The following is a 25334-nucleotide window of genomic DNA, read 5'->3' as shown; positions in this document are numbered from 1 at the left end:
CTCACCTTCTCCATCTCCCCAGTAATGAAAGAGAATAGGTGATTGCACCCCAGGCTATGTTCCACGCGTAATGACTCCTCCAAAGGCACAGAGCCGCCAAGGAAAAATGAACTTTGAATGAGCGGCGAATTGGCTCTGACAGAGTGATAGACCGTGACACAGATTCTGTAGCAAAACAGACGTAGTGCTAATTGATTATCAATATTTTAAGCAAAGTGATGAAAATAAGCATTAAGAGATGAGAAAGAGAGAAGGGAGTGTACTGCACTACCTTGGAGGGAGGCTGTCATTTGTCCAGTCTCCTCCACTTCTTTGCACTTCGACTCCTCTGGCAACCAGTCTGTCTCCCCCGTCTCCCCCCTCTTCCATCATTCCCTGGTGCCACTTACAATCTGCCCTATACATTTTCTCTTTCTGTTTCCCTTCATTATATTTTATGAGCTGACAATTTAGCGTTAATTGCCAAATTTGTCCCTGAACTTGTATTCACTTTGAAACGCTTTGTTTTACATATTTATTCTTGCTCACCTGCAGTTCTGTTGTGAGCCTTGTTATCAGGCACCCTGTCCCTCAGAATATGGGATTTTTGGTTTCACTTGTTAATACTTTAAGGAAAAAAAAGTGCATAATTGGCAATTTATATTAAACATTCTTTTGGAGAAATCCACAAGCTCCTAGAAGCTCTACTCACCATCCGTGAAGTCCACACCAAAGAGCAGGCAAGAACTTGCAGAGACCACCAAGTTTCTTTTCTGCAGTGTGTGTTTGTTCCTGTAATGTGGTCAGTTGTGCTGAGACCCATTGAATCGGCCAGGGTCCCGGCTCTCCTGCTTTTCTTTTCTAAGTGGGCGCCCTTCTGAACCTCCTTGTGTCACAACTGCGATTAGCGGCTCTAGTTTACCTTTCATGTGCGGGGGTCCAGATAGACTTAGTCCCGTCTCCCCCGCTACTGCATCCACCACGACGCACACATGAGTCACACACTCAGTGGTGTGCCATCACAATGGCATCCAACAGGCTTTCAGCAGGGGAACCAGAGTCTATTCTTTACCATTCAACATCACGCTCAAGTGCATTCACACTGGAATAAATGTGCAGATGCACACACACACACATATTTTTGCGTTGGCATTGCAATACATAGGTGTATTACTGCACATAACGTCACACTGAGTTAGGTTTGTGTTTTATTGTAGCTTAAAATGACAGAGAAATATCCAAGTTTAATAAATAAGTGAAAAACAACAATATTATTATAATGGTAGTTATGATATGTGATGTTTTATTTTCCTAACTGAAGGTCAGTTTCTGAATCTGTCTGTCAGTGGATATAGTGGCCATTGGAACATCATAGAGGAATGGACATTGCAATGTCGATTTTTGTGTGTTATGTGTGCTGTAGTGCCCTTTCATCTGTGCAAACTACCGAATATTTTCAATTGTGATGCTTTGCCACAGAGTGAGTCACCTCACAACAAGAGTTTCTGTGTGGAGTTTGCATGTTCTCCCTCACACAGTCCAAAAACATGCAGATTAAGTTAATTGGACAATCGGAATTTGCCCTGCGATGGACAGGCGACCTGTCCAGGGTGTACTCCGCCTTTTCAACCTATGTCAGCTGGGATTGGCTCCGGCCCCTTTGACCCTAATGTGAAGGATAAAATGCTGTGGTGTTGTTGAAACCTTAAACCTAACTAATACGTCAGTTCCCCTACAGGAGACATGTATGATGGGTTGGCAAGAACATCTTGATGGAGAGGCATAGCTCTGCCTTAACTGTGCAATCAAACAGTGCCACAAAACCTAAACAGCCAATACTTAGTTGGTTTTCAAATGAGCACTGGGAAACAGTGAGAACAGAGAGTGAATCATCACACAGTAACGCAAACAGCTGGCAGAGAGATCTCAGATCTCATGTATTAAAGGCCAAATGAAGGGTGCATGTATGACCTTATGTTGCTCTGTTGTAACATGTCTTCTGTTGATGTCATGTCTTCATGTCTTCAGTCTGCTCCTTTTTGACTAAAATGTAAAACACATTTGTTGATGTTTTTCATATAGCAAACAAAAATTTATATGTAATGCAAATAACATTCTAGAAGGGCTGGAGGATGTGGCCAAAACATTTCATCACAATAAAAAATTATCAATATTATTAATTATTGAGGTCAATGTCAGACAATGAAAGATGGATTTGTGCTCTTGTGTGACAGAAACCAGTTATTTGTGGTTTTAAGCACACATTTAATGTAATGTAATGTACATTTATGGATAGAAAATGGCAAACACTTAATACATTTTATGCATCTGAGGTAACACATTCATAACAATTATGTTTGCACAAAAATACTTTATACTTTTGTTTTGTTTTGTTGCTATTGAAGCAATGTGTATTGTTATTTAATTATTGCCCTGTCCTATGTTCTAGACATGAAAATTATAGTGCCCATTGATGCATGCTACAGTCATTTAAAATTATGTTTTAACAACTGTCTTTGCTTTGTGGACTTACATAAAAATCCTGTCTGACAACACAGTAACTTGCTGACACACCTGAGTTACTATCATTTTAAACATATGGTATCAGATTATTATTGATAGTATTATTAAAGCAAACTTCTCTTTGTGCCTTCACGCTGCTTTTCTAGGAGCATGCAAACACTGTAATCGAACAACATTACTATGATTGTATTGTATGATTGTGTCACTGTATCGAAAAGTTACATGATCGAAAAGTACGCAGAGAAACAGGAGAGTGTTCAAAGAGAATTGGGTTAGGAAAAAGGTAAGAGGGGAAGTAAAAGGGGGGTAAAATAGGGAAGAATATGAAAGAGACATGTGGAGATGAGACAAGGTTGAAGTTGAGGGTGAGATGTCATTCAAAGGCCCCAGGGATGCTTAATATTTCACCGTAGGGTGCCTGCATTATAGATTTGATCTGATTGCCCTCTCAAGACCTCCGTTACACATTTACATGCTCATCACAGTAAAGTGTACATGGTGGAACTTTTTTTATTTAAATAAAAGGCATTTTTGCCCTCCAACAAACCAAGAAAATTACTTAAATTTCACAGCACACATACACAAACAAACCCACACTAATGATAAGTGATGTTTTAATGTCTATATGTTCTCCCCCTAAAAGGCGAGAACATTTACAGTAAGTATGCAATATTTCCATAGAAAGGCGTTGAGCTTGACCTTTGTATGACCTAGATGCTCTACTATGAAGCTTTGTTGTTGCATTTATTTCCCTCAGGCTTCTGTGATATGCATGTGTGTGTGTGTGTGTGTGTGTGTGTGTGTGTGTGTGTGTGTGTGTAGCGCTCTTAAGCGTTATGTGAGTGTGTGGATGTCTGTGTGTGTGTGTGTGTGTTCCTCAGGTGTGGTTGTTTGTGCATGTGAGTGCATGTGGGTGCATGCACCCCATGGCAGTGCGTGGTCTCAGAGTAACCTCCATCTCTGATCTCTGACCACTGGAGGCCTTTGCTTCTCCTCACATTTTCAGCAATTCTTCTTGCTGGCCCAAGGTCCGGGCCCTGCTTTCGTCTTCTCTTCTCTCTGAGTGCACTCTTGCACTTCCAGAGTCACGGGGTATCTATGCCTTTGGCTCCTTAGGTTGGGGTGCTGAGCCTTGACTGTCCACATGCATCGCAAAGGCAGCACATGTCAGCTACTTATTGGTAACCCGTTGTCAACCTCAGACCTCTTGTAAAAACAAATAAGACTAATATGTTTTCAGGAGCCAAGCTTGGTTGAATTTAGAGGTTGGTCTTCCTTATTATTCAGTGTCGAAAATATGTTTTATGTGCTAAACCACTGAAGACCTTATGTATCAAGAAACTTTAAGCTAATTTGGTGTTTGTGTGGTCTGTATGTGGATGAAACTGGAGTCACGTCTCTGCTGTTACAAAAATGTAGTGAAAATAGTGGAAAAAGTTAAAGAAAAGCAGAAAGACTTTGCTGGCACCAAATTCTGGAGATTTTAACTTGAAAAATTATGATTTATCATTACATTTGATTTTAGATGATTAGTTGTTTCTCCCCTATAACAGATCTCACTGCTTTACTGTCTACATTTAGGGTTAAGTAAACTGACCTTTGTCTAATGTAGAAGTACATCAGTGATATATAAAGGAAGAAAAGCAAAGGAGTTTTATTTTACCGGCCATAGTGAAAAGATATGTCTATAAAAAGACTTATTGTCTGAATTTGAAGTCAAGCAGAAATTGATTTTTTTTTAAATCAACCTTTTCTTAATTCCTCACCTCTTTGAATTGGACTGTTGCAGTGAAATTAAATAATAAAAGCATGGAGCCGCAGGGTCTGCAGTTAAGAGGCTGTTTTAAAAATTAATAGAACCAGTGTTGCAAGAGGTTTTTACACACTGTGGCTGAACGACTCATTCATTCACATATTTAGGTGAATGTTCCGAATTGTCCCTGACTTCATGTATCCCAATATGCAGAGATTGGCACGTCACTTTATCAAACTCATCTGCCACAACAGTGTCATCATTCAGTTGCTGGCAACTTACTCCGGCTCCTTCATTCAGGAAATCTTTCCTCTCTGAAGCATCCATAACACCACGGGAGTTTGAGCCTTAATTGATGCACTCCCCAGCATCAGAATATAGCTGTGAAACAAAAGAAAAAAGCTCTTCAGACGATTGGCAATGAATAATTGATTGATTTTGTAAGATATCTCTCTCTAATTGTTTGGTTTGTAAATATTTCATGGGTGTCGTTAAATCAGCCTGATGACAGATACAGAGGGCATCCTCCGCTGAAGATCACTCAAGTTTAGCTCTCCGGTTTTCTGCCCAAAGGATTTTTACTCAGTCCAGTTTCCATGTAGCGATGCTGACTCATATACGGCACTTTAGTGAATTAATTGCACATTTGTGATTTCTGTGTGGCATGGGAGTTCACAGATCTCACCCAGGTTGCACAACAGCATGGCTATGCGTGCTCCTGCTAAATATTTAAAACACTTCCTGTTTTATCTGCTTTTGTCTGCCTGTGCATTCAGGATATCGGAGCATTTGTTATATGTCCCCTGTCAAATTAGAGTTCACAAGGTCTACATTAGTGAGTTGTTATAGAGGGGCCTGCACAGACACACAGATACCAGCATTTAAACACACACACGCGCACACACACACACATACCCACACACACACCTACATAAGTGAGGCCTCAAGACTGACACTTTTGCTGTTCTGTGCCACCTAGTGGTTGCTTTGAATGTTGCTCCCTCTTGTGATGCATTTAATGTCTACACCTGTTGTAAATGCCCAAATAAGCTTAAGCCACTCTCAGTAATTAGTGCCTGGTCTTGGTGAAGAACATTTATCCGTTTAAATGCAGTGGTCTCTTTAAATTCACAGGGAAATTGTAAATCAGTTAACACTGACAAACATGGAGTCTGTCTATTTGTTTGGGAAATGTTAAATTAGAAAGCTGTTATCTCTTCACTTGTTTTTGTTCTGTAACTTTGTTCTGTAATATTGTAAAACCAAGGATGATAAGGAAGTGTCCCCCATTCCACGGTGCATCACTGTCTCCTCTCATCAGTGTGTTGGAAACTTTATCTTTTATCCTTCCTGCATCCTATTGAACAATTTCTGTGGGAAATAATTTATCACTGAAGTGAAACTTCTTATTGGTCTGTTAATTGAAACTTGAACTTTCATCCATTAATCCATGTTTAAATTGAACTTTTGTCAAGGCAAGGCATCCTTGGAATCAAAGCATTCTGATAGTCTTTCATGTCTCGGGGTTAAACGTTGGTCAGAGTCAGTCCATTATTTCCTCGTTGTATTTGAAACCTTTTCACAATGTACAAATAACACATGAATAGATACTGGTTTGACTTCACATAAAAAATGTAACTATCTTATTGCATGGTGGTAATTGTTTTTATCAGCAAAACCATTGTTGCAATAAATTAATAATAATAATCTTCAAAATTGCTCAATTGAAATTTGTATGGTGGGAGACATGCATAGTATTTAAATCACAATGCCATTCTGCACTTTTTCTGTCTGTCATCCCACCTGTCTGTCTGCCTTGTCTCATAGCCTGTCACATCTATTGTCTTACTTGTCTGTCCTTGAGCCCCATTTTGTGCTTAACTGTCTTTGTCCCATCTTTCTGTCTGTCAGAACTCTTACTTGTCAGCGTGCCAACATGTCTGTCTGTCTGTCTTCCAACCTGTCTTTTATTTATTTATCGTCCTATTTGTCTCTCTGGTATTCAGCGTTGGTTGCAGGCCCAGCTGCCGAGCTTCACTGTAAAGTGTTTGGCTGATTAGAAGGGACATTTTTCCAATGGTGCTGCGCAGCCTCTAATATTTTGTTTGTCGTTGGGTGTGTGGCTGATTTATCACGCCCTCTCTCCTGCTGACATTCAGATTCACTTTGATTGGCGGCTGGATGTAATGACACCCACCAGTACCAACGCTGTAAACACATGTGCGCTCACTGGCTCACGCTCAAATGTGATGCTCTGCATATTCACAGTCCGGTGTACAGCGGATATGAATATACCTGTTACGCCAACACATGCCCACTTATGTGTACAAACATACAGCACCAGTATGCACACACAGACTGAGTGGATAACTGTTGTTTCTCACAAGCTGTTTTGTAACGGTTGGGGTTATTGAACAACATGTGCAGACTGATTTTTCTCTGTTCTTCTCTCACCTTATGTGCTGCTAAATATGATAGCCTTTCTCACTTCTAATACTCGGCCTAAGGCCAAAGCTACTACTACCCCCTTACGTTGAATAACATCTCTCTTCTTCTTTTTTCCCACCCCCTTTCCCTCTCTTCTCCCCCCCATCCCAATCACTCCTTAATAACTCTATAACTCACCTCAGCCTTAGATTTAATTGCTTATCTGTGTGTAAACGTATTAACCCTCTGCTGTATCTGTTTTGCTGCCGTCCCGGGGGCCCGACAAGCCTCTCTGACTGCCGTGCCTTACATCCAATGAATAGTCCTTCTCTGAGCGGTAATAGGGAATCAGCATCGTAGCAGCAAGCATTGGCGGCGTGTAAGAGATAAATCAGATTGGGGGTCTTGCTTTGCCAGTTTATTGAATCTAAATTGCGTGCGCGCGTGGCCCCCGCCGGCCCTACATGGCCCATCCATCTCCCGGCTGATAATGGAGCGGGCCCGATTCCACCTGGTAGGAGCATTATTACATTTCCCCTCTAACGAGACCCAGCTAATCCTGCCAAGGGAGGAGGACAGGAGAGAAGAGAGGAGGACAGAAACGAGTAGCAGAGGAGAGCGAGGGAGGGTGTTCAGTGAAGGAGGAGCAGAAAAGGAGAAAAAGAAGGGAGGAAAAAGGAGATAGAAGAGGAGATTGTATAAAGTAAAAAAGAGAAGCAAACATCCTGGCAGCCTGCCTCTCCCTCCCACTCTCTCTCTCTCTCTCTCTTTTTCTCTTCCACACGTTCTTCCTCTCTGTTGCTGTGCATAAAACATCCTTTAGCGCCATCAGAGCTACATGGCCCCCGGGCCCCTGAGCTACAATTATATACACATAATCACAATGTGATTTCACTGACGCTCTCCGCCCCTTCCCACTGCCACCCCTCCACCTCTGCAGCCAAGACTGAACAAGGTCTAAATTAAGTGAAAGGACTCTCCTCTCCTCAACACCCAGCCATTTATTTATGCACTTTAATAAAAGTCCCATCCCAGAATTATCCAAAGAATGACCTGCAGCCACTGAGTTCTGTACTTCACATAATGCATCTGCACACAGGTGTGTCTGTATTTCCAGTCTGTCACAGTTTATTCTTGATTTTAATGTTAACAAGCTTTACAAAATAATACAGCAGCAATGTGTCTTTTTGTGTATTTCATGTTTTTTTTTTAAGTGTAACTCCTTATTGATGTAATTAAATTGTATCCTTGGCTCAGCACACAGGCCTACTTTCATTGTTTTGAGGGGGCAGGAGCCCCGTGAGGCAGTACACTGATGAGAGATGGATAAACAGTTTGATTTGCTGCTATTGCCCCCAGGCACAGTGTACTGGAGAGATGAGCAAGAGAAGGAAGAGGAAGCATAAAACCGGGATGGGATGGAAGAGGGCAAAGCAGAAGGAGAGAAGAGAGAGAGAGAGAGAGAGGATAGGCAAACCTGTTGGGGGTGGGATGAAGGGATAGAGGTGGAGGATAAACATGCAAACAAAAAGAAGCGACAAATCATTCCTGTTGTTTGTGTTCACATGTTTGTGTGCACACAGGCAAAGCATTTTCTCTTATTTCTGCTTTGCCTGTTTCCCTCACTGTCAGTTCTTTTTTTTTCCTACATGGCCCCGATCTCTCTGTTTATCTCCCCTTCATCACTAACTCCCTCCCGCTGCATCACACCACCACTACCACTCTTTCTCCTACCTGCCTCCCGGTAGCCTAGAGCAAATAGCAGACTGAAGAACACAGAGACACACACACACACACACACACACAAACACACAGAGACAAAAAAAATGTGCATACAAACAAAACTCCAGTGTAGTTGCATAGAGAATAAAGATGATGGAGCCCATGGTTTGGCTTTTAGCGCACTCGTACACACAAACATACAAAATAATGACTGTTTCAGCAAAGAGAAAAGAGATGTTGTAGGTTCGGTTCAGGCACACACTCCCACACACGTCAGCACATGCACACACACACACACACACACGCACACACCCGAGCTGAGGGAGGTAGAGGAGGGTTCAGTCATCCATGTAAAGTCATTGTTGGTAAAGATGCGGAACCTCTAGACTTAACCAGCCGTAACAACAGTGTGACGGGTTCTTTGTCTATGCCAATTACTGAACAAAAACAGCAGCGCAGTCACACAGAGACTCGCACAACCCATGGCCTTCTACATCCAAACACACACACATTGGTATACATGCATTTTTATGAAACATGCTTGCAGTGCAAGTGTAATCAGACACAAAATCCCAAGCACACACCAAACACTCAAGCATCTCAAGTTGTGCAATAAACCACATTTGGACACCCACAGCTGTGCCCTAAAACAAACGTTCTCTAAGTGCTCACAAACACTTACACCCACTCTCATATTGTATTAACTTCCCCAAAACAGTACAGAGATCTCACCCCTCCACCCGTCCTTCTCTCCTCTCCACTTGCTCTCTTCTTCTGTTTCTCTCCCTTACTTTTTTCTCTTCAAAGTTTAAACTCATTAAGTGTAATGATATTGGAGACTCAATTTTACATAGCTCACTCATCAACCAAGTGAGATAGCAATAAAGGCGAATGGCTCCACTGAGGCCCTAACGCTGCAAAATAAATGATGTGCCGCAACGGAAATGTAATTAATTTAGAGGCAATATTGATAGTCCTGCCATACACAGCATTATATTTTTTAATGTGGCTTAACATCTTGATTATTCAGGGGGAAAGGTAGAGGAATAGGGAGTTCAGACAACACTGCTGATGGTGAAAGATGCTTAAAATGTCCTGACGAGTGTTTACTCCCGCTACCTCACTTTCTCTTAAGCTTTTCATTACGGTGAAACGGTATGTACACCTTTCAGGAAAACACGTTGACTTTTTCAGGAGCGTTAAGGAAAAATCCGAGCATGGCTCTGCTTGGCGGGGAACAGAGAAGACATTAAATTATATTTTTATTGATCTGTACACTAAGTGTTCATCTGGTAAAGTGTCCTCTGGTAATTTCCTGCATTCTCTGTGATGAGTATCAATTTGTTTCAAATGTCAGCACCTTATAGCACAGAAATAACTCAAATGGATTGTTTTTTGAAATGGTGTTAACAACAGGGCTTTAAAAAAAAAAAAAAAAAAAATAGATTTGTTTAAATTAATACATTTGTTATATTATTTCCGATATATTACAATCATATATCATGAGTAACGATTTTAAAAAAATAATTGAATTATGAATGCCACAGTTTATATGCAACTGTCCATAATAAAAGAAGAACACGAGTGGTTGTGCTTCGCTCCTGACTCTGTCGTCTTTCTTTTTTCTTCTCAGCTAAGACGGATGAGGTGCTGAAGGCCAAAGTAGCTAAGAGAGAGGAGGAGGCCCTAAAGAAATTAGAGCAAGGTGAGTTATATGTGTGTGTGTTTGTGTGTGTGTCTCTGTCGGTCATAGATCCAACATGTGGATCACAGCGTCTGAAATTTTAAACTAATTACAAAAGTAAAGATGTTGGCAAGTTAGCAGTTGAAATAATGCAGGCTGGTATTGTTTCTTTTTTTTAAATTTTCCTCTCCATTAAATAGCCTTTCATTTTGTGATTGAGTGGAAGCAACACTGAATAACACTGAAGACTGACGTCTACACTTCACTTGTCTTCATTGCTGTAACACAAGTGGTTTTACACATTTTAACACACGGTTAATTTGACTTATGCACGTGTGTCTCGTAAATGACCATTGCAGTTTCACCGTTGGATGTTCATTTTGCAAAAACATGAACTCAGAGATGCTGACACACTTTTTTTTATTTAGACAGCTGCAGTCTACATAAAAATGCATAGTAGATGTGTAAGGCAGAAATGTGCTTAGGTAGTAAAAAAATGTTCCCACTCCACCACCACCAACATATAACAATGCCGACACACACATACACTGTACACACAAAGATTATCTGCGACACATTTAAATAAAGTCAGGAGTAATTTGCAGTGGATCTGCTCGAAGTAATAAAAGTCCTTATATGGATTAATGACGCTGGTGCCTGCTCTGTCCAGAGCATGATATAAATGAGAATACTAAACTTGTTGTTGTGTGTGTGCATGTGTATGCACATGCAGACGTGTCGTCATATAATTTGGTCTAGTGTGTCATTTTTTTAATTTGTTGGACTGTCTGTCTCTTTCCCTCTCTGTCTTCCTTTTGTGTGTGATTTTTTTGTGTTTATATCGAGCTGGCATGTCAGCGTGACCTTTTAAAGTTAGTTGACCTTTTAGCTGAATGAAAGTCCAGCCCTCAGAATCTAATTAGCCCTGCACTTTTGCTTTGGTCCTCCGGTTCTACATTTTTCTCCTCCTTTTGTTCTTTATCTTTTACCCATTTTTGTTTTCTTTATATATTTTTGTTGTTGTTGTTGCTTGGCATCTCTGCTGTTCTCACATTAACGTTACTAATTTTCTCTTGGTTTTAGTGCCTTCTCCCTTTCCTTTCTGATTTCTCCTCCTACTCTCTGTCTTACATACACTCTTTCCTCCCACCTCCATTTGTCCTTATCAACCATTTCCACCTCTCTCCTAACCTCTTCTCTGTGTGGAAGCATTGCCAAAGTGGTGACTAAGTGCCTTGCTCTGGGCAGCGGAGCAAAGCTCCCAGTCAAACAGCTTTTTTAAACAAAGTTCACACTTAGGGATCGGTTGACTCTTTCTCCTCTTTGCTCAGAGCCTCACTCCAGCTGTTCCTTCTGTGTAAAATAATGTGTTGTTCTTAATTGTGTGGTGGAGTGGCGGAGCACGGCATGCTGTGCAGGCGTTGCCTTTAAGGGCAATCGTTTTTATTCCTCACCCTACACTGAGATACATGAAGTCAGATCAGAGAGGCTCGACAAAGTGGCCCCGATGACTTGCCCTTGGTAGTGAGGAAAGCCACTGGCACATTGTCACAATATACACACAGACGCACACAAGCAGAGTCAGCCAGCTCCATTCTCTGGCCGTCCTCCCAGTGCAACCAAAATGGAGGAGGTAGGCCTTCTTATTCCCTGCAGGGCCACTGAGAGGTCAACACAAGTAGAATGTTTACACTCAAACCCTTAGGTCAAGTGAAATGATAAAACCTTTTAAGAAAATGGAGGGGAAGAGTGAAGCACACTACCACCTACACTCTCTGTTCATAAATAGATTCACATCCTAGACTGGCAGCGTGTTTGTTAGTTCAGCTCTAATCGAAACTACTGAGATCTGATTCATGTGGATGCTATGATATGCAAGCTATTATTGTAGCGAACTGTAGCTGCACACTGCAGAGCCCTGCAAGAGGGGGGGGGGGGGGTTATCAGCAGGGTTTACTGAGATAGAGAAAGGAGAGGATCAATAACTGGCCCCGTGGTCATCAGTTAACAAAGTAGTCTCCACATAAAAGGAGCGTTTGGCTCTTTGGTTAAGGGCAGCCAGATGATGCTAGTGGTTGAAAAAGGAAATGTGATATGAAAGTGTGTGAGAGTGAGAGGAGAGGATGATTCCTTTGTCAGTTGCATGCCTTGTTTAGGCTATTAAAGCTGAGAGATATTGTTTGTTTGCCCAGGAGGCTTTTACTGAACATAGTATGTCCAGCTATAATAAGAAGAAGTGACTGTCAGTGTAACAGTCTGTTTGTTTGCACCATAGTGTCAGCTGCTACTTTACTGAAGGCCACATATATGGGCAGAGTGTGGGTGTCAGTAATGTATTCTGGACAATTAACCAAATATCAAATTAACAAAAGTATAAATCTCTTCCTGACCTAAACTTACACATCCAAAATAAATCAGAGATTTATGACAAGGAAAAAGCATTAAAGCCTCAAATTGATTTTTAGAAGAGATCCCGATTAATTTTCATTTGATCCACTAAATAATTTATCATTTATTTTAATACAGTTTCAAGTTCATCCCGAGCACTTAGTTTCGTATTATTTCATTGAGTAACAAATTTAGTCCAGAAGTACAGTAGGCAGTTCCGAGAATATCAAAGCCAGTCAAGTACACATGAAAAAGTTTTATGACGAGAAGTTAAAAATTATGTAAAAAATGAAAAGAAAATGTGTCCGTTACACCTTCCATATACCTGCGTCTATGCGGCTTTACACGTGAAGTTCAGTTTGTCATATATATGACTTAAATCCTGCTTTTCTTGATGTCACTCGACTCATATTTTGCTTTAAAACTGGTGTCAAGTGCTTCATAACCCCACTTTATTTCCACTCACTCACACACGCTGCTCGCTGTAACGCGCATATGAAACACTGTTGTGGCAATATTTTGGGTCCTGTGTGTTGTTTATGAGACACTGGAGACATCTTTTGTGCAGACACTCTCTGGCACGCAGAGTTATGTAGTTATGGATTTGACACTTGTCTATTGCTGCAGATGGTATTTTACACTCTGTGCTGCTCTTTTCTCATTACCTCAAACCACCACCAGATTGGGAGATCATATATTTTAATGAGACGTATAATAGCTCTTTAACCCATATCATTATGGGAATATATACCTACCGTTTGCTCTTTGGCAGTTAAACGAAAGGACTGTTTCCCTAATTACGCAGTGTGTAGGACAGGTCACGGGTTGGGTGTGTACCTGTCTGTGTGTGTGTCTGTGTTCAGGAATTATATGACCATTAAATATTCAGCTGCATGCCCCCTCCATCTCCAACCCCCTTTTTACTTCCTGGACCTAGCATCCATTAACGCCTCATCACCGTTTAACTAGCCCTGTTGTCAATCATCACCAGGGCCTCGTCTGAAACAAAATGGATTTGGTTCCTTGCCGAACTTGTTCAACATAAGGAAAAAGACAGTGAGTGTGAACACAAATCCCTACAAGCGGTAGTGAAGGACAATCAATTATCATTAATGGTGGATGTGCCCCTTCATCATTTGTGTGAAATAATATTTCTCTTGGTAGGTGTGATTACACGCTCCGCTCAACAATTTGTCAGTCAGCTGAAATTTCCGTTTTGCATGCAAGCGTCCATGTGCGGTGCCTCTGTGGGTGTGTGGATCTGTAATAAATGATGTGATCCCTTTTCTAATTGAAAATGATAACTAATCCATGGATAACAAGCTCTTGTATAACCCAAAGCCATATACCTTCAGTTGTGGCCTATCTTAGTTGTAATAAAAGACAGGAAATGAGAGGCAAGTGAGAGTGGTGGCTTGGACATTGACGCTTAATGTAATCTGCCTTGAAATCAAATTATTTGACCTGGAAAGCCTAACAATACAAAACTCCTGCCGGGCTGCTGTTAAATATTTAGCACGTGCCTGTCATGAATACAAATGGTGCGCAAATTAGAATCTACAGGCGCGTGACCCTCATATCACACCCTGGGAGCACAGAGGGGCTGGCTTTGCTTTAAATGTTTTAATTACTGAGGCCATGGTGTGGCGTGCCACACTACCTCGCCGAGCACCATCAGCACCGCTCAAGCTGCCACTTGAAGGACAAGCGGTGAAATTCATCCGCTGGTAAACACGAATGATCTGGTGTCATTGATCTCATCACATTAACTAAAACATGAAGATTCAATAAGGAGAGTGTCAGAATTATACCAAGCTATAATTATAGTTCCCAGCATTGTCACTCAGTGTAGACCATAATACTGTTTTATAAAACTGTGTTCTTTCCACCGGTTATATGATCTACCTTAGGACTCGAGGGAGACGCTGTATTGCTCTTGTGCACTCTGCACTGAAGGAAGATCTGTCTCAGTGATTTTGATGTAAGAAAATCTGGTTTGTATTGATTCCGTATTGATTAGTGGAGTTAGCCCCATCTCCTGTCGTTACTTCAGATAAATGGCCTTATTTGTTGTGTTATTATGTTCAACACAATCATGCCAGGAACAGTCAAAGGAATATTGAACCGACACTTCATTGGCTTCATGGGTTCTATTTGTTCCAGGAATTAAAGGATGTTTTCTGCCCACATAGCACCACATTGGAAGTTTAAAAGAGAGCGCAATGACAGTCAATTACATCTTCATTTTTAAAGTCTGTTTCAAACAGAATCTTACAGAAGAACACTCCTCCCTCATTTCTGATTGTTGTCCTGCCGCAATAATTGATTTAGATATGAATAGTGCCACTGATTTAGTCTCCCCATCTCTTTTTATTTTAGCCTCTCTCCTCCCTATTCATTCAGGTTTGTGGTTCCCCCCACATTGAAATGATTAGTTATGCAAGGCTTGTAAGCACTAAATCACAGTTATGGTCCCTGGGGAAATAAATTTGGCAGAAAATCAGTGTGAGAAGATTTAATTATCACGAGGAGACCTTTTTTTTTTCTTTCTTGCCTTGGCCCACTGAAGCCCAAACTCCTCTCCTCGCTTTCTCCCGTGCTTTGCTCAGCTCCACATGCTGCAGCCAAAAAAAACCTGGTGTGAAACATGGACGCCAGCCCCTCTCCCTTGCCTTCCTTCGCTTCCCAATTTGTTTCATTGCAAGGTGATAAGCCAAGCAATTACTGCTTTATTGATTTTTCATCACTGCAAATTTAAGGTTGATTTTTTTTCCTCCCTACCTCTTGCTTCCCCACTTTCTCACTCGGAAACGTCTCAGCAAAGTGATCAGGTGACCCCCTGTCCTAGTAGGAGCTGCTAGTGCCCTGAACAAGTGGAGGCGAATGCCGAATTCTGCTAACCTCGTGCGACCCTATGTTGTGCCGGGGGTAATGGGATGCTGATGCTGCGTGGTGTGGCTGTCCCTTCTGCAGCTATGGAGCAGATATCTTAATAATCTGTATAAGCTAAAATATCTCTGCCATAGGCCGGATTACACAAGAATCGACTGCAGTTTCAACCTGTGTTCTCTCAGGTCAAGTGGACACATGATTGACAGTACCCTTTTACCCTCTGTGATTGGGAATCGTTTCTCGGGTTCACCTTATCAATTAACCTACTGCCTTTAGACCAATGTACAATTCAGCAACTGTGTGTTGAGTCACCAGGCTGATTTTTTCCCTCGCTTGAGGATAGTATCAGGCAGATTTGTTGGAAATGTAATTACAAATACAAATAATATTATTAATAATAATAATGTTTGGAAAATAAAATATTGGTTTATATTTAGTTGTTTGTCATAAACAACTCTGAAACGACTGCATAATACTATATTATAATATAAATTAGTAAAGCAGTAGTTTGTCACTTGTCTTGAATGTACACACACAAACACATACACATTATTCAGACTAATGGATATCACTGTATGTCTGGATATGATCAGACGCAGCAGCCGTGTGTTTATTGTTGTCAGACTGCAGTTATGAGACTCACTGGCTGTTGCAGGCCAAAGTGCTGGCATCCTGGGTGTCTCTGGTAATGTGGTAGCCTCCTTTAAGGTTTATTTTGCTGGACGTCAGAATGGTGTTGCATGTTTCTTGGTAGAGTTGCGTGTGTGGATTAGGGCAGATTAGTTGCATTGAATTTTTGATGAATGTCAATAAAAAAACAATGAAACTAATAATAATTAGTCGCAATTAGTGACCTAGGCATATAGCATTGCTTTTTACATACACATACATTTACACACACACTAATACACCACTACAGCTGAAAGAAATCAAACATCACAGGAGTGACTGGTCAACTATTCATTTCCTTCCTGCAATTTAGGCCATGAGGGAAAACAATCTACTCTAAGGAATTTTGATTTACATGTAAATGATAATGTCATTCTGGTTTTAGTTATTTTTCGCATGATTTCCTCCAATAAGGCAGAATGCATGAGGAAAAAACGAAGGATAATATATTACGCAGTTCCAAGCTTATTAGTCTACAACTGAGGTCAGAGAAGGAGGAGGGTTTGGGGGACATTTGACTTATTAATTACTACTCAAAAACACACACACACGGCCATGACCTTTACTAATACAGTTTGTAGCAGACCACCTCTCTCCCTACCCCCTTTTTCTTCATCACTAACACACATACACACATAGATTTGCACAGCTATTCTTCTTGGGACAACAAATTGACTTCCATTCATTTGGACGGCCTAAACAAAGCACTATCCCTAACCTTAACCATAACCAGTTAATGCCCAACCTAACCACAATTAAAATTTTAGTCCTAAACTTATACACATACATATACACATATACACATATACACATATACACATATACACACACACACACACACAGACACACACTGTCAGCAGAGTAGAAGAGATAATCTATTACAACCCAACTAAAGGGAAAGAGTTGGTTTCTTGATGGTTGCTTGTCAGGAGGACTGTAGGTCATGAGGTGCGTGTGTGTGTGTGTGTGCCTGTTTGTGTGTAGTCATGTGTTAGTGTTTGTGAGAATCAAGCACCCATTTCCTGGATTCAGATTACATCACTTTCAATTTAAAGACCTTGCTCCAATTAAGTAATTAGTTGCTTGGTGTTTTTCTAATTATAGAGTTCATAAAAGAGCTGCTGACCAGCCTGGGATCGGAAAACGGAGACCACTGCACTTTCTCCTGCACACACACTCAATCGCACATGCACACAGCCTAGTTCAATTTCAGGTTAATTCTGTCAAATGCTTGTTATTTCTGGTAAAGGGCAGGGCAGGACTCTGTATTCTAATCACACTAAAACAGCGCTGTGCTTAATAAAGAGCTCCTTGACTCTCACAGACAGCCATGCTCTTATCATACTGAGCACTTACAGTTGAATACATGAGACATTTAAGATGTATGTTCCTATATATGCATTTTTTTTACACTTATCCATTATCTTATTTAAAGCACTTGTCTTTATTTCTATAACTAAAAGGTGTACTTCAATATTATTTGTAGAATTAGAAAAAGAGAGTGCCCTGAGAGAGGGTCGGGTGCAAACTGCTCTCTCACAACCTTCACAAAAAAAAAAATATTTGTATCACCACCAAAATCTAATAATTTCTTCCTCCATGTTGTCTTCTTCTTTTCGAGTTGTCCTGCTCGCAGACAGTCAAATGTGACCAAAACATAACCTCACTGATGGCGGTAATAATGAGCCGTTACTGACAAGTATCTACGTAAACATTTTAAAATGCCAAGGTTTATCCTCTACCTAAAGTGACATTCTACTGATTTATTCTTCTTGTAACATGCTGACAAGATCCCGAAAGACTAACCCAAGCAGAAAATTACATCATGTAATAAAGTATAAGGAAACTAAATTTAAGACATCATTTCAGAAATGCCAGAAGTCTCCTTTCAAACTCTCAGACAGAGAAAGTGGCTGTGATCTTGAAGATCTCACCACTCAGCCTGTGAAAGCTTCACTATTTAATGAGATTCTGTGACACTGCCCAGGCACAGGACATCAGCAAACACTCATACTGCTCTGTCTCTCTGTCTCTCTCTCTCACACGTATGCACGCACACGCACACGCACACACACACGCACACACACACACACACAAGGAAACACCTGGTTCTAGTTTGCAGTTAGCATCGTGCTGTCAGGTCAGCAGGAGCAGTCGAATCTTACCTAGAATTTCTGACAAATAGTTGATACAGTACAGTAGATGCTTTTAAACAATTGTTGCTGAAAGGTAGACCTTTGTTTTTAGAAATGAATGCATTATTCATACCCGCAATGGGTGCAGTGTTAGCAGGGCAACAATAAACCTGTCATCCACTGACGAATGGTTAAATTCTCCATCTGAGCCAATTACAAGTAAATGCAAACCGTGCATTCGAAAACCAGAAACATATCATGTGAGTTGCATCATCAGTTATGTCTCAGGTTTGCATGGCCCACGTGTGAGTAAACAAATAATGGCAGAGCTGCTTTGATGGCAGAATCAAACAATCGCAGTCTGCCGAAACAACAGACTGAGGACATTCGGTAAGTCATCGCCATGATTTCATGATGACGGACGCCTAAAGAGGCGAAACACGTGCATTTGATCGCAGAATGTGAATGAATCTGCTGTGGTTACAGTCGAACCAGGATCAGTCAAGGTGAGGACGTGCAAAACCGGTTTGAATGACGGGAGAGAGTGGAGTGGTGAGTCGTCACAGGGAAAGAGAGGAGATGTGGAAGGAGATAGCTGAGCCTGCCGCGTGGCTGCCATGTCATCCTGTCATTAGCAAGTTGTTTGGGTTTTTAATTCATCATTCAGGCCTTTATTGACTGGAGAGCAAGAGATCACTATCACTAGGAGACACTGGCCGAGCGCGTGTGTGTGTGTGACACTTCAGGCACCAGCTGCTCTTCATTTCCTGATGCTAAATAGATATCGCATAAGATATCACATAAACATATCACAGAGCATATCTGCTCAGGTCAAATGATAGTAAACGCCACACTGCCCATTTTCCCCAAAGCATGTGATTCTATATGTTTTTTCTCATTACGTTCCGTTGAGAAACTATGGGCCTGATTGTTTCAGGGAGACACCTGAGCATTAGTGATGTGTGACAGTCTGCTGGTGACATTGCCAGGAGTCAACAGGACGGTAAACTCCACAGAGAGCAGTTGACACCATGATAACAAGGTGATCACCACAGGGGATCACTTGGCCTGTGTGTATGTGTGTGTCTGTGGAAGGTGCATTGTTGGAAGACATTGGTTTAAGAGACATGTGTGTTTTTTCAGGAAGGTGGCTTTTATATACATTTATTTGGGGGGGGGGGGGGGGGGGGGGTCTTTAGGGAATGCACATTAGACTGGCTTAGCCACCTGCTCTGTCACTGGACATCGCCTCGCTCACACATGCACTGACAAACACACACTCACACACACACACACTCCTTGGGGACACACCCAGGACATCTGGCTCAGCCTGTCAGAATTTCCCCTCATTTTGTGTGACCTGTTGACCCAGGCTGCCACTGGCGTCAGGCGAGCATCGGCGTCACATCTTGTCATTGTTGCAATGATGTGATTGGTGGTTTGCATCCTTCACACATATGGGAGAGGAAACAGGTGGCTGCTTTGCTGTGTTGGGCATGTAGATGGTTCTGACAGTCCAGGTGTTTTCTGCTTGTTTCCATATTTCGGGGTTCCTGGGCTCCTTTTGTCTGCTGTCATTATGATCATCTCCCCGCTACCTGTGTGCATTTCCTTTGCTCTGTTCTATCACTTTCCTTTTCTTACTCAGTGAGGTCTCATTTTCCAATACCTAAAGCTGCAGGGTATTAGTTATGCAAATATTGACATGCCGCTTTGGCCTGCTAGCTATCAATTGAAATCAGCAAATCGATGGGCCTAATAGCTGCTCATTAGCCACTTGATGCATTTCCAGGGCTGACATCAGAACCTGTCAGCAGCTACTAATCAATACCGTCTAGAAGTATTATCTAACCAAGGCCCACACCAGACACCTTTCTAAGTTACTCCATGGTTCTGGGCTTGAGCACAACAGCCGCCGTTAACTTCTCTGTTATATCAACAAAATATCTCATTTGTAGCAACATTCACACACACATTAGGCTTCTTAATTTATTTGCTGCAAACTGAAATCCTCATCTGCATAACAGAATGCCTCACAGAGTCATTTGGTGCTGATAATGAAATCTCATTAGTTCGATTTAAATAAGTAACCTATTGTCAGATATTATTATTTTTTTTCTGTTGTTGTTGAGTCCAATTCCCAGGCATGCGTTGGAGCAGCCTGTTGTTTGGGCCTGGAGAATCGTACAGTAAAGACTTTGATGCAGCCGGGATGCTGCTGCTGAGAACAGGGCCAGACTGGCGCCCTTCTATCGCCCCTAGCACACAGTCCTGCTAAGCTTAACTCAGCTGTTTGATGCCAAGCTCTGTGAGTGTGTGTGCATGCATGTGTGTGTGTGTTTATTTATTGTGCTAAGGGGTTACATAAACAAGAGCAGTTTGCCTACAGGTAAGACCCACAGGAGACTGGCCAAGAGAGAGGATGAGATGGAGTATCAATTTCTTACCTTGGCTTTCCCCAGGTGTTGTCACCATTTCTGGAGCTGGATATTCACTAATGAAGGACGAGCAGAAAAATGACCAAAGGAGATAGTAAACAAAGTTACACATGCACACACACATTATATACACTCATGTATGTGTGTTCATGTTGTTAAGTTGGTGGAGGCAAACATTGGTGCGTGTGTTTGTGTGCATCCCTCATGTGTCTGTGGCTACTGTAAGATGATGGGGAGAATGTGGGCGGAAGGGGGGGATTGGAGGCGGATGCTGGCACCGGGGCAGTTGGCCGCTGGTGTAGACGGGAGAGGGTGGGGGTTGGGGGGGTTCTGCGGAGATAAATCATTAGAGAGCAGGTTATTGGAAATGCACTGAGATAAAAGAGTGAAGAAGCCAGTAATTGCCTTAAAGATCAGACTACAAAGCATTGCTTTGGATTTTACAAGGCCAGCCAGCAACAAAAGAGCAGTAATTTATGAGCTCAGTGTAAAAGAATAGCATAATTACATTAAAAATTAATGCTAATGAGGGCTAAAATGGGGAAGGTGGTTATTATGAAAGTTTGTATTCATCTTCTCTGGGTTGAATGATGGCTAGTGGCTTGATTAATGGCTTAATTTCTATCAATTAGCAGGCAAAAAAAATCTCCACAGAGACGGGCCTAAATTGAGCATTGAATTACACATCGTTGCTGCGGTGGAGGGCAGAGGGGAGGGGAAGACACATTACTGAAACCTGGGATACCAGGAGATTCTGTTAGTCCATGTGAAAGCTTGACATGGAATAGAAAACTCTGAATGTTTGTCCTTGTGTTTGTGGTCTGTGTCGTTTGCAGGAGTATGGCGGTGCTGCACTGACAAAAGCACACAAATACACAACAAATCTTTTAATTGTTATCTTCCTCTTTCAATCAAACGTATTACTTGATTTAAAAAAGTCACATTAAGCCGGAGTCACCGTTATTCTGACATGAGCTGTGACAGATATTTCTTGTACTCGCTGTGCCAGAGTCACACTAACCGACATTAATACAGCAGCACAGTTTGCCTTTTCTTTGCTACTCATTTATTTAATACATTCATTAAATGTGTGCCATATAATTCTATAACACTGTCAAAGATTTGCCTAAATTTGCGAGACCTCAATAAAACAAGCAGTTCATTTTTCTTTTATTTATTTTTCTCCACACAAGTGCTGCAGTAATTTAGTTGGCACGCTAGTGCACTCAATTACTGGAATTAATCAGTGGCGGCAATATATTCAGCTCGGCTGCTCTTGATTGACAAACAGTAGACCAAAGTCAAGTTTACAAAGACAACACTGCCACAGCCCTAGGCCTGTGTGCTAGTTTGTGTTGTTGAACAGCTCCCTCTTCTGCCAGCGACGTGTAACTGGTGAACAACGCTCTCATCTTCAAGGCTGAAGGAGATGAGCTGAAATCTGTTTCTATTGGCTGGTTTGATTTTCTCTCCCCGTCTTCTGGTCTTAATCAATGAAGTGGACAAACAGGTATTTAGAGAGAACAATAGCCTATTGATTCTGAGGCTCTCATCAGCACCGCTGTCTGTCCAACTAATTTCAGTAATGACATGGCAAGTGACTCACACACTCACACACATACGCGCATGCAGGCGTAAACATGCAAGGACACAAGCATTAATGTTAACATTGCTCCGTCAGGATCCATTATTCTTGTTGCATCCATCCATTTTCTACTGCTTTATCCTCCACACGAGGGTCGCGGCTCGGAGCCAATCCCAGCTGACATAGGGTGAAAGGTGGGGGACACCCTGGACAGATTTCCTGTCCAACGCAGGACCATTCTTGTTGCAATACAAGTTTATTGATTGAGTTTCCTACAGTATATCTTGATATTTAATCTCAGCGTCCTGACTCAAGTGAGATAATCTAATCCAAACAACATGTGTATAAATAATATATATATTTAATCAAGTCGATGTTTGATTCTTTTCTCCTTTCCGTCTTGCTCTCTGCCATTTTTCCGTCTCATCTTTCACTTTATCTGCCCCTCATCACTGACGGAGAAGTGTTCCAAATGCGGTGACAATTCAGTCAACCTGTTAAATTAATTTGCCAGATAATGTGTCAATATTAAATATCAACTTTGACCTCTCCATGCTGCAGAGTGCACTCGCTCGGCGAGAGTATTGATTTTTGTCTGCTGCTAAGCTCGCAATGCCCACACTCAAAGTCCATTATTCTTGATTTTTTCATGAAATACATATCTTTTCCTGCTGACATCTGACAAACAGCATATGGAAGTCATTTTATCTACCAATAATGTGTTTGTCAAAAAGTCTGAGGTCTTAATGGATCCCTGCAATGCATACGGACAGCCCAGCAACAGACGGGCCTGCCAAGGATATGCGAGCAGATATGGGGTGTGTGTGAGTGGATACTGTTTGTGTGGCAGCTCTTTATGTAGGACGTTCACGCTAAATGCAAAGCAAGGGAGGGGTCATTATAAAAAAGCCAATGAACTGTTAGGGGTGGAGATTGATCTCTGTTCTCTCCCCCACATTACTAATATTTCTACCAGCTTGATGAGCAGAACCATCTAAAAGGAGCAGAGTTGCCAGTTATCAGGGTTATTTTTCAGTTTCAGTTGAAGAATGTTAATTTTTGAGGGCTCGCGTTTGTGCTGTGTCCCGTTTTGAGGGGCTTGATTTAGCCCAGCATTTTATTTTCTTACAACACTGGGTAGGCAAAGCTTAAAACCACTTTATTTTCTACCTGGTCTGAATGTATTATTAGCAGTGGCAGCTTAGTGTAGCAGTTAACGTAACACACTGCATTCTGTTGTACATGTTATGTGCCACTATCTGACGAAAAACTGAAAAACTTACAAACTAAAAGGCTTTAGTTTTTAGTCAAACACTTGCAGGTTCATGCAGCAGTGCCGTGAGTGCAGGTGATGGTGATATGAAGGACAGACCACCGTCTTCAGGAGGATATTAGGGACAGTGTTGTGCAGACTTCATCTACCAGCACAGTGAAGATAATGACTATTTTTGGAGCCACTCAGAAATGCGCCTCTGCTCACATCTTCACGCTTGACAAGCTCAGAGTCTGTCACATAGGAAGGCTTAATTCCACATGTCGCTCAGTTGTCCACGTCTGCATTGCATTCAAATCAAAAATCGAGATTGTTTGAGTGCTGTTATGAACTCTAAATGTGTGTATGTCTGTGTGTGTGTGCTCATGAGGCACTGCTTTGAAAACCGGAACAAATATTCATTTATTCATTAAACACCAAGGCCATGAAGATCTGTTGTGACACCCGTTCTTTAGCTGCTAATGGATTGAATTAATTCCTTCTATTAACTCCAGTTGCGTGGGTGTACTTGTATGTATGTGTCTGTGAGGACCAACAGATCATAGGAAGTGATGGGAAATTTGGGTGAAGTGCTTTTTTAGTGTTAAGGTTAGGGATGGATTAATAATTACATAGATATATAGACTCACTTTATTTACACCAAAAGTAGAAATTTATTAAAAACTGGGAAATACTTGGTAATTAGTTGTGATGGTTAAGGTGCAGGTGCTAGGAAATTAATTATTTCTAAGTTTGTGTGTATATGTGCCATATCATATTGTTCACTGCAATGCCAGTTCAGATCATTTCTTATGTGATTAGAAAATTCTGTTTTGCAATATATAAACAATATAGCTGCGTGATGACGCCATGTTTCCCCAACATTAAATAATATATACTTTTTTTGGTGACATGTTTTTTTTTTATATTTTATTTTCACTTTGTAAACTTTTTAGAAAAATAGAAAACAAAACCTACATACAAAATGGGCATACAGCTGCACCTGAGATTGTTGAATGAAGTCATTGAAGTAAAAAAAAGGGAAGACAGATGGTGATTTTTACTTACAGTTTACCATGCATGCAGAATTTCCAAATTTTTATTGTATCTATTTAATTTGTCCATTTTATACATATATATATATAATTTAATTTAGCATCTTAATAACATGTTTATTTTGCTTAATGTGAATAGTATATTGTACCATGTAAAACATGTGCTTTTATTTTGAAATTCAGTTTGAAATATCATCATTATCACTGTCATGATTACATTTTTAACTTAAACAGTATCGCCCGGTCCTTGTGTGTGTGTTTGTGTGCACTTGCGTGCGTGCGTGCTGATATACAGATTTATATGAGGCATCAGCGTGAGTGTAAAGTATGTAAGTTTGCAAACACATGCACATGTGGGAGTACTTGTATGCTGCTGTTCTCTCACTCTCTCTTTCTGTGCATGTGAGTGTGCTTGTTTTCATGACACAGCCTACATCAGTGTAGCAGAGAAACATGGATGTCTGCTAGATTGACAGATAGAGAGATGGGAGAGTGCAGGAGAGGATGGATGGATGGGGGAGAGAGGGATGAATATTGACTGATCAGTAGAAAGATTGACAGCCTGAGAATAATAGGAGCATTCAGACTGTCTTCTTTTTTTCTTCTTTTTTTCTTGTTGCTAACTTTCCTGGCACACCTATTTTTGCCCTCCTACGCTATGAAGACTGCTCTTGAATTCTTGAAATGAGTTATTATCTGATATGCAGAATTCTGATGTGTTTATATCCCAGAGTAATTTACTGGAAACCCTTTCTGTCTTTTTGTTTGAGTGCCCCAGCCAGCGCAAAATACTTTCTGATACATGAAAACTGTATGAAACCTAATTACATTT

The 25334-nt window shown here is 41.2% G+C and overlaps 1 protein-coding gene across 1 annotated transcript in view; it reads left to right on the top strand.

The window, feature by feature from the left end:
- Positions 1–25334, top strand: part of rsrc1 (arginine/serine-rich coiled-coil 1) — a 111604-nt gene that overhangs the window by 74509 nt on the left and 11761 nt on the right. Inside the window, exon 7 of the mRNA XM_058634030.1 lies at positions 10038–10109. Coding sequence (XP_058490013.1) covers positions 10038–10109 — 72 coding nt within the window. The remainder of the gene's footprint in view (positions 1–10037; positions 10110–25334) is intronic.

The sequence above is a fragment of the Solea solea genome, chromosome 7, assembly GCF_958295425.1.
Source record: "Solea solea chromosome 7, fSolSol10.1, whole genome shotgun sequence".
In the NCBI taxonomy this organism is placed as follows: domain Eukaryota; kingdom Metazoa; phylum Chordata; class Actinopteri; order Pleuronectiformes; family Soleidae; genus Solea; species Solea solea.
The sequence above is the reverse complement of the archived record's forward strand: the minus strand, read 5'-3'. Positions and strand labels throughout refer to the sequence as shown.